Source organism: Ambystoma mexicanum, chromosome 1p (genome assembly GCF_040938575.1).
Source record: "Ambystoma mexicanum isolate Mex_15411 chromosome 1p, UKY_AmexF1_1, whole genome shotgun sequence".
Lineage (NCBI taxonomy): Eukaryota > Metazoa > Chordata > Amphibia > Caudata > Ambystomatidae > Ambystoma > Ambystoma mexicanum.
The window spans coordinates 296,234,261-296,248,981 of record NC_090921.1 but is presented as its reverse complement, the minus strand read 5'-3'; the positions used below and the strand labels follow the sequence as shown (position 1 = coordinate 296,248,981).

The 14,721-nt window shown below is 50.4% G+C and overlaps 1 protein-coding gene across 6 annotated transcripts in view; it reads right to left on the bottom strand.

Annotated features, from left to right (window-relative positions):
• SBNO2 (strawberry notch homolog 2) overlaps positions 1-14,721 on the bottom strand; it is a 1,228,831-nt gene that overhangs the window by 428,991 nt on the left and 785,119 nt on the right. For all 6 annotated transcript variants that reach the window (XM_069647284.1, XM_069647292.1, XM_069647268.1 and 3 more), the window contains one exon: positions 1,475-1,606. In XM_069647284.1, the coding sequence (XP_069503385.1) occupies positions 1,475-1,606 (132 nt within the window). The remainder of the gene's footprint in view (positions 1-1,474; positions 1,607-14,721) is intronic.

The window sequence follows — 14,721 nt, the reverse complement described above, 5'->3', positions numbered from 1 at the left end:
ATTCTCCCCAACAAGCAGTTCTTCACGGGTGCTCAGAAAGCAGTTTCTGTGCCACTGTATGCTCAGAATCCAGATTGAGGGTCATGGAGACCACCAACAAGTTTAGTGTGTGAGTTGAGTTGGGGCAAACCAACTTCTCCTCAGTTTCCCCAGAAAAGAAGTGAAGGAAATAGGGCGGGAGTTGGCAGGTAGGATCTGATGAAGGTTTTTTCCAAGAGTGGGCGCAAAAGGGAGTGCTTAAAGGAGGAGGGAAAAGATCCTGTGACAAAAGAGTGATTGCAGAAATCAGCAAGAGTAGGGGCAAGAAAGCCAATGTTATCCTTGATGGTCCTAGATGAGCCAGGGGAACCTGCTTAGAAGAGGCCTTCATGGAGCACACAAAGCTGGTGCTTCCTAGATTATTTTGCACCCCTTGCCACCCTCTCTCCTCACTCTCCCATTCTGCTCTTCCCCATGTAGCACTGGGACACTGCTTGAAAGCAGTGCTAAACAAGAACCCATCATAGATGCAGTTTGAAAATGCTAAACAGCTACTGGAGTGGGCCCTATGTTGCTGTGTGCCATTTGGCAGTGCCATTGCTGCACTTGGGCTTCAAGCATATGATCACCTAACAACTCAACATTCTTCTGTCCAATACCTGCACAGGCTGATAGATGCAATATTATGCACCAGCATTCCTCTTGTGTACAAGCCTACTCCCTGTGGTGCAGAGTAGATGGCAGGACGATCGCCAGGTATCTGAATGCCTCGAAAGGTGGTTGGATTATCTTGAATATAGCGGACTGGCAAGGATGGTTGAGGTTCTACCTTGATGGTCTTCTAACTAGCCGCCACTCACTTCCGGGGCCCTGGTGTACATACTCAAACTGTGGTTTTTGCACAGGGCAATCAAAGATGTAACTATGCCTGCACTTATGGCTCCAGTCCACCTCAAACTAAAAATCAGGACACTTCAACTGAAAAAGGCCCCCACACATTGTCCCCCCACCCGCATTACCTCTCCAAGATTTATATTCTGTTTTAAGTAGTCATTTACAACAATTTATGGGTTAATTTTCCTTGCTGTCTGCTTTCATTTGTTTCTTGCTGTGTATAGGGTATTATGCATGGTATATGACCATGTCTGCAAACCACACAACCCCTTGCAATGCTTTGAGGATGTTGCCATTGAAGAAGAGGTGCATGCCGAGGATGTGGGAAATACACATTCACTCAGGAAGTGTATGAGATTAGCTGTGAACCGGGGATACAAAAATGCACATAGTAGCCCCAGAAACATATATACTGTTTTGTGAGTACCCCTTTGCTTTTGAAAACCTTAAACTACACCAGATCAATGCACTTTTGCAGGCTGATTTCATCAGCGCAAGAGAAAGGGCACCTCGGGAGACCATACGGAAAAGCCCACGGCCCCTGGCCATTGCCCACCCCTCTCCCCTCACCCACCATTCTCAACCTCTGTCCCAGACTCACTTTGTCTCCATTCATGAAGCGCTCCTTCTCCTTGAGGTTGATGTTGTCTATAGACAGACACTGCTCTGCTCGGGATTCAAAGGTTATGGAGCCGTCCGACCGTCGCACTACACGTCCTTTTCTGCCAGTCATCTAAGTGGGCAAATGTTATAAAAAGAGTAAATACATAGCACTGTCTCAAAATATGGAAGCCATATTTTTTTAATAATCATGAGCACTGTAGACACACACACACACGCACACACACACCTTCCAAAATGTTTATAGAGAACAGCAACACAAACCAGCTCACATTGAAATAGAATGCATGTTAGGTAAACATTGTAAAATGTAAGCATTGGGCGAAAAATGGCAATGTTACTCCCACAGTTTAAGGGGTTAAACATGTGTGAAAAATCCTGCAATCCAGCCTTTTTTTCTTTTTTGTTTTGTTAGGATAATTTTCTGGCGACTACTGACCGGAAGGAATATGGCTAAAATACCAGAAGAAAGCAAGTACAAACTGAAGCTCACGAGGGAGGAACAAAATTAAACACACATTGAAACAAGGACCACGCCCACCTCCCCACCCCCTCAACTGGAAAGTAAAAGAGAAAAGGGGAAATCTGACCCCATTTTTTCGGAAGCTCTGGAGTAAAAAAAAAAAAAAAAAAAAGGTTTTTTAATTTCCCAAAAAAATACAACTTTAATCTGTTATTTAATATGGATTTGTTTCAAATCGAGATTAGTTTTCACATTAACAGCTCGTGCAAGCACATCAATGACATTTGTGATGTAATCTTTGATGTCCTGGGTGTTAGTCTTAGCAGTGCAGTGGTGGTGCGAGTTATGGTCGCTTAGCTTATCATAACTGGTGAATTTCAGGTTTGTCGGTTTGACTTTTAACATACCGTCCATATAACACGTTTTTTTTTTTATTGAACTGGTTATTAGTGCAACTTTACCATACTGTCCCTTTAACAAAGATTTTTCAGTGAATTTCATGCATTTTTACCAGTGCACCCTAATTTACTTCAACTTCCTAATATCATACTTACTCCCAATATAGCAGCATTTTTGTCCAATTTAATAAGTATATATATTTTTCAAACTCTGCCATTCCCCACCTTCTACCATCATTTTGTAACACTTCTATACACTTATTCCAACTTTTTCCACTGTTTTTGTGTTCAACGTTTGCAAACCTCAGGCCTCAGGACAACTCGGTGGCCATTTTGATGGTGATCCAAACCTTATGCACGGAGATGAGGACGAGATTACCACGAACCCCGGCGGACGATCCAGAACCGGGCCCGTCGGGAAGCCCTCCGAACAAGCGGAGGAGAGTTCACCCCCCCCCCCGCCCTTCATGCCCTCGCGGCCCGTGGAGCCTTCATCGCCCTCTCCGGATGCCAGGGATGACACGGAGATGGACACGACGAGGGGGACGGATGACGAAGGTGGTGACGACGGGATGGACCATCCATCACCACCCCATCGGGCTTCCACGCCCAATGAAATTGGCTCCTTTCACGCCATGATCCCCAGGGCGTCCGAGCACTCCCAGCTCTGCCCCGAGGAACAGAAGAAGGAAGGTTTCCTATATCAACGGCGAGAGGCCAAGAGAAAGACGGTCCTCGCGGTACCGTTACTCGACGATATCTGGGAAGAGGGATTTGCGGTCCTGAAGAACCCGTCCATGACGCCTGCCAAGAGGGACAGGTACGAGAAGAAGTACCGGTCCCCGACGCCACCCCCTTGTGCCTCAGGGCTCAGCCGACGCTGGATTCGGTCGTCTCAGCGGCGGCCAAGAAGAAGGGGGCGGGGCAACAGTTCCAACCTTCACTTCCCCATCTGACGGCGAGGGAAAGAAATTGGACGCCATGGGGCGTCGGGTCATCTCGTTGGCGGTGACGACAATTAAAGCGGCCAACGCCTTAGCGATTGTGGTCCGTTACGACAGGGAGCTATGGTACAAGATAGCTCCCCTATTGGACTTCCTACCAGACAACGAGGCCCTAGAGATTCTGCAGGAAGGTGAGGTGGCGTCGGACCACGCCTTAACGGTGGCAACGGATATTGCCGACACCGGGTTTCGCCAGTTAGGCAACAGTGTTTGCCTTCGACGACGAGGCTGGTTCAAGGCGAGAAAACGTCCGTCAGGACGTGCAGACCAGGGTGTTGGACATGCCGTTCGACAGCAACAACCTGTTTGGGAAAACGGTGTATGAGTTGCTGCAGGCCATCAAGGCCGACACAGAGACAGCCCGAGCCCTGGGAGTCCTTCAGCAACGACGGCCCTTTCGGAGCGCAGGAGGCAGACACGGGGCCTCCAAGAGCTCAGGCTGTGGTTCCTCTACGTACCGCCAGGCGGCCCGCTCCTCGTCCCAGGAGGCCTACAGAGGTTGCGGCACACAAGAAGGATCTCGTCGTCGTCGCCAAGGAGGCCAAGGCCGCCTCCAAGCAAGATTGAACTGGCCGTAGCCAGGAAGGAAAATCACGTCCCTCAACTGCCGTTGGAGGTAAAGGCGATGCTCAAGAAAGGTGTCATTGAGCTCGTCCCCAAGAGGCTCCGGAGTATACTCAAGATACTTCCTAGTCAGAAAGAAGACAGGCGGTTGGCGTCCCATCCTGGACCTACGACGGTTGAACAAATACATCAAGGCACAGAAGTTCAGGATGGTCACTCTCCAGCACGTGCTGGGACAGCTGGAGGAGGGCAACTTCCCATCGTCGTTGGACTTGGAAGATGCTTACTTCCACATCCCCATCCTAAAAGGGCACCGAAAGTTCCTCAGATTCGTAGTTCAAGGACACCACTACCAATTCAGAGCTCTGCCATTCGGATTGAAGTCGGCACCCAGGGTGTTCACCAAGTGCCTAGCACCAGTGGCGGCGTGGCTGCGCCTGCAGGGGATCCAAGTCTACCCCTACCTGGACGACTGGCTCATCCGTGCAAGGAGAAGAGAACTCGCCGTCGAGCACAAGGCGAAGACCGTCCGCTTACTCACGGAGCTGGGTTTCTCCATCAACTACCCGAAATCCCATCGGGTTCCGTCGCAGGCGGCACTGTTTCTGGGAGCGAAGCTCGATACAGTGGAACGATTGGCGTCTCCGTCGGAGGAAAGGACTAAGGCCATCTTAGGCAAAGTGCAGCACCTGCTAGCCACGGATGTGGCCAGGGTGAGATCCATTAAGTCCCTCCTCGGAATGATGTCCTCATGCATCTACCTAGTGTGCCTGTGCAGGCTACGGATGCGTCCTCGAAAGGAGTTCCTAGACGCCCACTGGATGCAAGCGGCGGGCAGCTTCGAAGACAAGATCCCGCTCAACAAGGTTTTCCGTCGGGCGATTCAGTGGTGGGGTACCCGTGCACACCTCACGGCTGGCACAAACTTCCAGACCCCGGCACATCAGGAGACGGTGACGACGGACGCATGGGGTGTGCACACTGGGGATCTCCACGCAAGAGGCCTTTGGCTCCTGGAAAAGGTCTCTCCACATCAACATCTTGGAGCTCTGCGCCGTGTTCTGAGCACTAAAGTTGTGCCTCCCGTTCCTCAAGGGCAAGGTCGTAAGGATCTTCACCGACAACACCACCACGATGTTCTACATCCGGAAGCAGGGTGGCACCAGATCCCCAGCCCTATCCAAGGAGGCCCAGGATATGTGGCACTGGGCCGTCGCCCAGGGGATGTTTCTGGTTCCCTTCCATCTGGCAGGAATAAAAAACACCATCGCAGACTCACTCAGCAGGGAGCTGCGCTCGTGCCACGAGTGGGAACTACGCCAGGATTAAGTGGATAGGCTCTTCCAACGATGGGGCAAACCCCAGATCGACCTGTTCGCGACTGCGACAAACTCCAAGTGCCAGAGGTTCGCCAGCAGGTTTCCCCAGCCGAGGAACATGAGCGACACTTCCTCGTTCCCCTGGGACGGCCTGTTCCTGTATGCGTTTCCTCCGTTGCCGCTGCTGCTTCGACTCATCAGCCAGCTCAAGAGGTCCCAGTGCAGGATGATCCTCATCGCACCGGCGTGGCCGAGACAGATCTGGTTCCCGGACCTTCTGGACCTCTCAGCGTCCCCACCAGTCAAGCTGTCGATGGACGCAGATCTTCTCTCCAGAGAGGGAGGTGCCATTCTTCATCACAACCCGGAATCGCTGAACTTGCAGGCCTGGCTCCTGCAGCACTAGAGTTTGGAGGGTACGATATCCCGTCTGACTGCAGAGAGGTTCTTACAAAGGCCAGGGCGTCCTCAACTCTCAAGTGCTATGGGCATAAGTGGAAGAGGTTCTCCGTCTGGTGCCGTGCACAGAAGATCAACCCTCTATGGATTACGGCACCTGAAGTGCTACCATACCTACTGTTGCTGGCCAAAGCTGGACTAGCTCACGCTTCCATCAAGATACATCTGGCAGCGATCTCCCGATACACCAGAACTACAGGACGGCCGTCCTTGTGGTCTCATCGACTGGTGAAGGAATTTATGATGGGACTGTTCCGATCGTTCCCGGCGGTGAAGGCCCCAGCCCCGACATGGGAGCTCAACATGGTGCTGACCAGGCTCATGGGGCCGCCATTCGAGCCCTTGCATTTGGCTCTGTTGAAGTTCCTGTCGTGGAAGACAGCGTTCGTTGTGGCCATCGCCTCCGCACAACTCGTGGGAGAGATTCAGGCCCTATCCTGCAAGCCTCCATACTTGACTTTTCACGATACGAGGGTGGTGCTGAGGACACACCCCTCTTTCATGCCCAAGGTGCCGTCGGACTTCCATCTTAACAAGCCCTTGGTGTTGCCAGTTTTCTTTCCGTTGCCTTCGTCGCCGGCCGAGAGGACTTTGCACTCGCTGGATGTAGCTATGGCACTTAAGTTCTACGTGGACCGAACTAAGAGTTTTCGGAAGACATCACAGCTGTTTGTGAACCTTGGACCAGTGAACCAAGGGAAGGCTCTCTCGAAGGCTTCCATTTCCAGATGGCTCTCCGGCTGCATCATGCACTGTCATCGGTTGGCCAACCGACTGTTGCCCGGCCGTCCGAGAGCCCATTCGACCAGAGCAATCGCTGCTACTACGGCGTTCTTGTCTGGTGTGCCCCTGCTGGACATCTGCTGGGCTGCTACGTGGAGGTCGACGCACACCTTCACAAGATTCTACTGTGTCTACCGGGATTCCAGGGAGGAGTCGAGAGTCGGCCAAGCAGTGCTGCGCAACCTGTTCGCCTGAAGGTGGGCCTGGTGAGGAGGTAAGAGTTGCTTAATGTTGAGTTTATGTAATGCTTAATGTTGAGCCTTTTGCCACCTCCCGTGGTTGTGCATGTGTGTACTGCTATGTATTCTTATATTCATGAGCATGTGAATCCATGCCAGACCCCATGCTTGAGAAGGAACAAGTTACTTACCTGTAACTGTTGTTCTCCAGCATGGGTCTGCCACTTTACGTGCTACCAAATCTGAAGATGGCTGCCAGAGGAGGGGCTTAGGTAGAGGGCAGCCATTGGACCTCATCACGAGTTGGGCTGTATTCTCGGCTGTAATACCGCCGAATGTAATAGCCCTAGCACCGACCGGTCCGGCTGTATTACCGCCGGATCACGAGTTGGGTGTTAACGGTAAATCCCCATTCCCCATTGGGTCCATTGGATTCAATGGGGTATTTTCAGCGTTAATTATGCGGGCTAATACAGCCGAAAACAGGGGCTTTTCACCTCCAGAGAAAGGCTGGAGGTATAACAGCCCATTTAGTGCCCAACTCGTGATAGGGCCAGCCCTTAAATGCGGCTGTAATACCGTTATCACGAGTTGGGCTGTAGCCCTTAAATGCGGTGGTGAGGCCCATTGGCTGGGGGCAGTATGACCCAGAGACCAGCGATTGGTTATTAGTAGAAAGACAGTTCAGAAACGAAACTGAAACAGATTTTTTCTTTACCGAGGATTCCCAGCCTGACGACGGTGAATATTCATGAGCATGTGAATCCATGCCAGACCCCACGCTGGAGAACTTGGAAGAGACACTTGCTTCAACTCCTGGACCATTGGTTTGCCAGGTGAAGCCCTGCTGCATCGCGGAAGCTCTGAATTCGCCTCGACTAGTGAAGCCCTGCAACAGACGACTTCACCCCTTGGGTTGGTGGGACCAATCAACCCCAAAGCGAACTCGTCTGGACATCCTCTCCGAGCTGGCTGTACTTCCATTGCTGCTGCAGGAACCGATTGCCAGGGAGAGGAACACCAGATTGAGTGCATCGTTTTTAAATTGGACCCGAGCTACAGGAAAATCCTCCGGACATCACATGAAGCACGACTGACCAAACCTGAACCACCTCAACATAGTGCTGGACCCCAGATGCGAGGAAAGTCCATTAAGGTATCCTAGAACCGAGGTGATGCTGTTTGCGAGAGCCTCAAGGAGCTGAAACCGTGAAGTGCCGCTGATCTGAGGTTTGCCCATTGCTGCCGCCAACTTTCCATTCGTAGTGCAGGAGTCCCCAAACATCCTCCCTCTTTTACACAAGACTGAGGCCCAGGAACACAGGATCTGAAGACCTACACCGCAACAGAATCCAGCTGAATCCAGTTTCCTTCAAACCAAAGGTACTGTAAAACTAAGGGGACTTAACCCTTGTTGGTTAGCCTTGCTAGTTCTCAGTTGAGACTTGTCTCGGTTGCCACCACAGAGTTGCTTACAGCTTTGTCCCTCACAAGCCTCCCAACTTGTGGCCCTACAGTGATTTTGTAGAGGAGGAGCCAAGTACCCCTACCTCAACCGTCTCGCCCCTTTTACCTGTATGCTGGAAACCAGAGTATGTGACATACACAGAACAGTTGAATCGAAAAAGGCAGAGTATGGACTCTATGAAGTACCAGTGAAAGTACCAATACCTAAGAGAATCTGGGAGGCAAGGTACCCGTTGAGAAAACCATACCTACATACAACAAAATATGACGACCATTTGAATGAAATCCCTGAAGAAGCAGAGCCAATAAATGGCAAGGACGAATGGTAAAGACACCAACCATCGCCAGTACACGTCATGCAGAGCTGAGATGACGTACATAGAAGAGATACAGAGACCAGAGAATGCAGATATTCTATAAGGCATCAAGAAAGTATGAAGGATAAGTGACATCTTGGGATCAAGATGAAGAAGCTTAAGCCACAGAAACAGATGAAAATAGCAAGTCATTTTACACGTGTACAGATGAAAAAGAAACGCAAGCAGACAAATTAATCTGAAGGCTGGCTTTATAGTGAATAGATTGCGGCAAGCATTATATATATATAGCTGATATATATATATATGATACATTACTCACCGTAATCGTATTTCTGATGCTTGTATCCGCTTAGATTCACATGCTGTGCATAGGCCGATATCTGGTGGAAGCTGCAGAGTATTACAGTTTATTTTTTGAAACTCAAAAATTGGCGTCGACACAGGGCGTGCCAGTAATACTATACCTAGTGTGACGTCCACTGTACCCATGATCCCTCACGCGTCTAGGACCCTCAGATTGTATTTTATTCAGACATGAGGTAGCATGAGGAGTAGCGTGAGTACAGATTATCCAAGCAGATAGATAGAAAGATAAGACTACAAGCATCCATGCGCCTTCTCTCAGAGGGGAGGAAGGGTGGGTCGCATGTGAATCTAAGCAGATACAAGCATCAGAAATACGATTACGATGAGTAATGTATCCCTTCTGAGGCTTGTGGAATCTGCTTAGATCACATGCTGTGCATAGATTAGCGAGCAATATTAGAAGAAGGAGGTGGGATGTGAGAAGGGTCATGAGCAAATAAATGTCTTAGAACCGCTTGTCCCACTTGGGTATCTGTCTTGGAATTGTTGTCAATGCAGTAGTGGTGAGTAAAAGTGTGAATAGAGCTCCAAGTAGCTGCTTCACAAATGGTGTCAAGGGGTACATTTGCAATGAAAGCCAGAGTGTCCCTAATGCCTCTTGTCGAGTGGGCTCTAGGCGTGAAAGGTAACACAGCTGGATACAGTTTATAATCCACTTAGAGATGGCACCTTTAGAGACGCGATCTCCCTCTCTGCCTGTAGCTACGGAGACAAACAGTTGATCTGTTTTCCTTAGCAGTCTGGTTTTGTTTACATAGTAGAGGACTGCCCTACGCACATCCAGGGTGTGTAGTTTCACCTCAGCCGAGCTTTGTGGGTCTTGGAAGAAAGCCGGAAGCTCGATGGACTGGTTTACGTGGAATTTAGAAATAAACTTAGGTGAGAACCTAGGGTGTGTTTGTAAAAACCAGTTTATCTTTATGGACAGTAAAGAAAGGATCCTGCACTGACAGAGCCTGAATTTCACTGACCCTTCTTATAGACGTAATGGCTACCAAGAAGGCAGTTTTATATGTCAGGTGTTTGAGACTGCTCTTATGCATGGGCTCGAAGGGAGGGCCCATGAGTTTAGCAAGCACCACATTGAGGTCCCATCCTGGTGGTGGGTTAGAAATTGGAGGGTGAAGTCTCTTTACTCCTTCCATGAAGGCTTTAACCACTGGTACTTTCCACCATGATACTTTGTTATGCGAGGTGGTGTATGCTGACAGAGCTGCCAGGTGTACCTTCAGTGAATTAAATACCAACCCTGCGTCCAGCAGGTGGAGCATGTAGGTGACTATAGTGGAAGGAGTGCAATCAACTGGGTTGATTTGCTTACTCTGGCACCAGATAACAAATCTTTTCCATTTGTCAAAGTAGCAGTGTCTCGTGTTTGGCTTCCTAGATTCTCTTAGGATGTCCATACATCTCTGATGTAATTTGAGATGTCCAAACTCTATGACCTCGGGAGCCATGCTGCCAGGTTCATTGAGTTGGGTTGAGGATGCACTGTCTGACCTTGTTGCTGGGACAGTAGGTTGTACCTGCACGGGAGCTTGATGGGTTTGCACAGCGCTAGTCTGCGTAAGTGTGGGAACCACGGTTGCCTCGCCCACATGGGAGCAACTAGGACGAGAGTCATCGATTCCCTGTGCATCTTGTTGACCCACCTTCCTGATGAGAAGGGTTGTTGGAAAAGCGTATGCAAACATCCCTGACCAGTTCATCCACAGGGCGATCCCCTGGAAGCCTGGTTGGGGGAACCTGGATGCGAATCCTGGGCACGGTCTGTTTTCCCTTGTGGCGAATAGGTCTATAGTGGGGAAACCCCACTGAGAGAAGAGATCTTCTACGATTTCTCTTTGTAGACACCATTTGTGTTCTTCTGGGAGGGGATCTCTGCTCAAAGCGTCCGCCAGAGAATTGAGATCCCCTGGAACATGTTGAGATGACAGGAAGATCTTCCGTCTGAGTGCCCATATCCAAATTTTCTGGGCATGCTTGGACAGATTTGGCGAACGAGTCCCTCCCTGCTTGTTCAGGTAAAACATAGCTGTTGTGCTGTCTGTCAGGATCTGTACTGACAGGTCCAACAGGTAGGGCTCGAACTCTTGAAGCGCTCTGAATACTGCCAGAAGCTCTAGCAGATGGATATGATTCTTGGCCACTGAGTGAGACCAGAGACCCTGAGCTGTGTGGTGGAGATGGTGTGCTCCCCACCCTGACATGGATGCGTCTGTTGTGACTACAGCCTGTACCTCAGGATCATAAAAGGGTTTCCCCATTGACAGGTTTTCTCTTGTCCACCAGTGAAGACTTTGTACAACTGTTGGCGAAACAACCACTAGATCGTCCCACTGACCACTTGCCTGAGACCACTGTTTCGCCAACCATTCTTGCATGGACTCATGCGCAGGCGCGCGTGGGGGACCAGGTAAATACATGACGCCATCATGCCCAGCAAACGCATCGTTTTGCGCACCGTTTTGCGCACCGTTACCTGGCGACCGGCTTGATATAGCAGAATTTGCAGCAGTAGATTCCGAATTCTTTCCTCTGATGGAAAGGCCAACCCCTCTTGTGTGTTTAGGACAGCTCCTAGGAACTGTTTGGAGGTGCTTGTCACCAGACTTGACTTTTTCTCGTTTATGGAGAAACCCAATTCGAAGGAGGTCGATAGTTCTTTGAATGTTTGATCTGCAAATTACTGGGGTCTCCCTCGTGATGAGCCAGTCGTCCAGGTAAGGGTACACTGGGATTGCCTCCCTGCATAGGTGTGCCGCCGGCACCGCCAGTACCTTGGTGAATACCCTTGGAGCCGAGGCTATACCGAAGGGCAGTACCTTGAACTGATGGTGCTGACTGCCACCTTGAAGCTCAAGACTCATCTGTGCGCTGGGAACATGGAAATATGTAAATAGCCATCTTTCATGTCTAATGTTGCCATGTAATCCCCCTTTTTTAGGAGGGGGATTACCTCTTGGAGAGTAGTCATGCACATTTTTTGGGGCTTGACATACTTGTTTGCAGGCCATAAATCCAATACTGGGTACTTTGTCAAATCTTTTTTTGGCACAAGGAAGTAAGTTGAATAAATACCCTTGTTTACCTGGTGTCCCGGGACGAGTTCTATCACGTCGTTTGCTAGAAGATTGGCGATCTCTTCGAGGAGGATCTTCTGGTGGTCTAATGAATGTACTTTTGACGGGGAGGTTGCTTTTGGGAACACTAACAGTTCTATGCAGTATCCTGCGGACACTGTGGACAGCACCCATCTGTCTGATAAGATCCCTTCCCAAGCTTGGGCGAAGTTGGAAATGCGTCCTCCTACTGGGGATGCGTGAGAAGAGACCCTGAACGGAACGTCACTGTTTTGCGGGAGGCGTGCCGCCGCCTCTATTGGGCTGCCTCTACCCTTACCACGTCCTCTTTTGTTACCCCTGCCATAACTCTGGGTAGACTGCTGGTTGTTATTCCATGGTGTACCCTGCCCCTGGGAATAGTTGGAGCCTCTGTGAATTTTGGCCGCGTGGGCGACGAAAATTGCCATTCCCTCTTTTGATTAGGGGGTTTGTTGGTTAACTGGCCCAGGGATTTGAGAGTCTCGTATTCATCTTTGGCATTTTTTAATGCGTCCTCTACCCTCTTGCCAAAAAGTAGATCAGGCTCCACCGGTTTGTCTATTAAGGATGCTTGTGTCTCGGGTTTAAACCCAGATTGTCTTAACCAAGCATGTCTTTTGATAACAGTGCTCTCTGCTATCAGTCTGCCTGCGTTATCCGCGGCATCAAAGGTTGCCTTAAGGATGCAACCAGACACGGCTCTTCCCTCTGACGCAACCTGCGCCAACTGGCTTTTTAAAGGTTCTGTGGCGGAGTCAATGAGTGCCGCAACTTCTTGCCACTGATGGCAGTTGTAACTCACCAGCAGGGTGGAGGAGTTGGCAATCCTTGCCTGGTAGGCGGAAGTGGAGGCTACCTTCCTTCCCAACCCATAGCTCTTTTTGCTCTCCTTGTCGGGGGGAGCTTCAGGCGATGATAGGGGTGTTCCCGCCCTCTTTCGGGTATTAGTCACTACCAGGGAGTCCAGTTTCAGTTGCCCCCTTATGTACAGCGGCTCTTATTGGGCTGCCCTGAACAGTTTTTCGATCCTGGGGTTTACTGCCCTGGTGAGGTTGGGATTGAGAAGGGAAGGGTTTATTCTCCTTTGTATAGACTTGAGAATAGGGATGGCATGGGCAACAGGTCTCTTTCCTCCCACTAGTTCCTCGGCAAAGTCCCTCTCCTCCTGTGCTGCCTGAGTATCTATGCGGAAGTGTTCAGCAGCTCTAGATAAAACCTCATTTAAGAGAGGTTGGTTGTCGACAGGGGAGTCGGTAACCGGAGGTTCTTTGCCTACTGAGGAGTCTACTCTGTAGGCTTCTGGGTCATCTTCATCCTCCTCTTGGTCCTCGTCATCCCCATAGTAATCCATCCCAGTTTGGTCGTCCAACGTGGCCAATTCTGATCCTCGTGTAATGGATCCTCAGCATACTGAGAGTATGGCTGTATGTAGAAAGGGTCAGAAGACCGACTTTGAGTTGGCGCCTCAACTCGAGGTTTCTTACCAGGGGTATAGGAGAGGAAGTGCTCTGGATTCTTAGCATAGAAGTCTGCTAGGGATGACATTCTAGACATAACTGTCTATATATCCTCACTTGACCATTCCTTGGAGCTGGGGATTACCCTTTCCTGGGAGGGTTTCCCTGCCATATCCTGACTGGACCTAAGGCCTTGTGCAGGGGTCTTGGAATGCTTTACAGAAGACTGTGACCTGTCTTTATGTTTCTGTTGTGCAGAAGAAGGCTGAGAGTGTATCTTCTGTTGCTTTCCCCCCTCCCCGTGAGTGGAAGAGTGCTTCCCTGGTGTTTTCACCTTTTTAGAGCTTTTTGACGTCTGGCGTCGAGATTCGGGAGTAGTGTCCCTTTCCTTAGAGTGTGGAGGTCCGGACACGGGAGCAGCCATCACGCGGACTGCTGACGCCGACTCCTGGAGTGCGGCCTAGGGATGGTGGTCGGCTTTGTCTTCCGACGATCGAACCTCCGTTACTTTAGTGAGCGAGGTACTCTTGGCAACAGTGTACGGTTGCCTGGTGTCATGCGGCGATCTTGACCGCGAATGCCCAGAAAACACCGATTCGGTGGACCATTCTCTGTGTGCTTCTTTCCGGGCACTCAACGCACGCGTCGCGTCTCGGTTGGACTTCGAGTGTTTAGTGGAAGTGGTGTGGGTAGCGCTCGTGTCACCGGGGGTGTTCCCCATAGCTGCCCTGCTGGACCACCCTCCGTGGTCGGGGACTTGCGCTTGGCTGTCTTTGGACACCACGTTGCCCTCGCCGTCCGATAGCACGGCGTTGCTGCCATCACTGAAGGCGCCCTCCGCTTCCATGGCCTCTCGTTGTCTGGCGTGGTGGGCCAACGTTTAATCGAACGGTCCTTTAGGGTTTTCGGCTTAAACCAACTACACACTCTGCAGTTCCTCTCGGGGCGGTCCCTCGGCAAGCAGAGGTTACAGGTGGCGTGTCTGTCAACCCAAAGGTACATGCGGTTGCACTTGGTGTAAAATTGGAAAGGGGTACCCTCCATACGCACCTTGTGGCAGCGGGCTATTGTGTGTAGAAATATATATATATCTCCCAAATACTTTTTTTGCAAAGTTTGGTGAGGATTCGTCCAGGGAGAGCGAAGTTATAAGCCGCCCAAAAAGTGCTCTTCCTATGGAAACACCAACTTAACCATAACTATATATATATATAAAAAACAGTGTAGAGTATGTACCACCCCCCCACTCTCCCTACTTGCAGGGCTGAGGCCAGAGGCCTTCCGAGGCCCAAAGTCCGTTGTGCAGCTCTCGACAGTTGTTTTCTTCTCCAGGCCAGCGTCGAA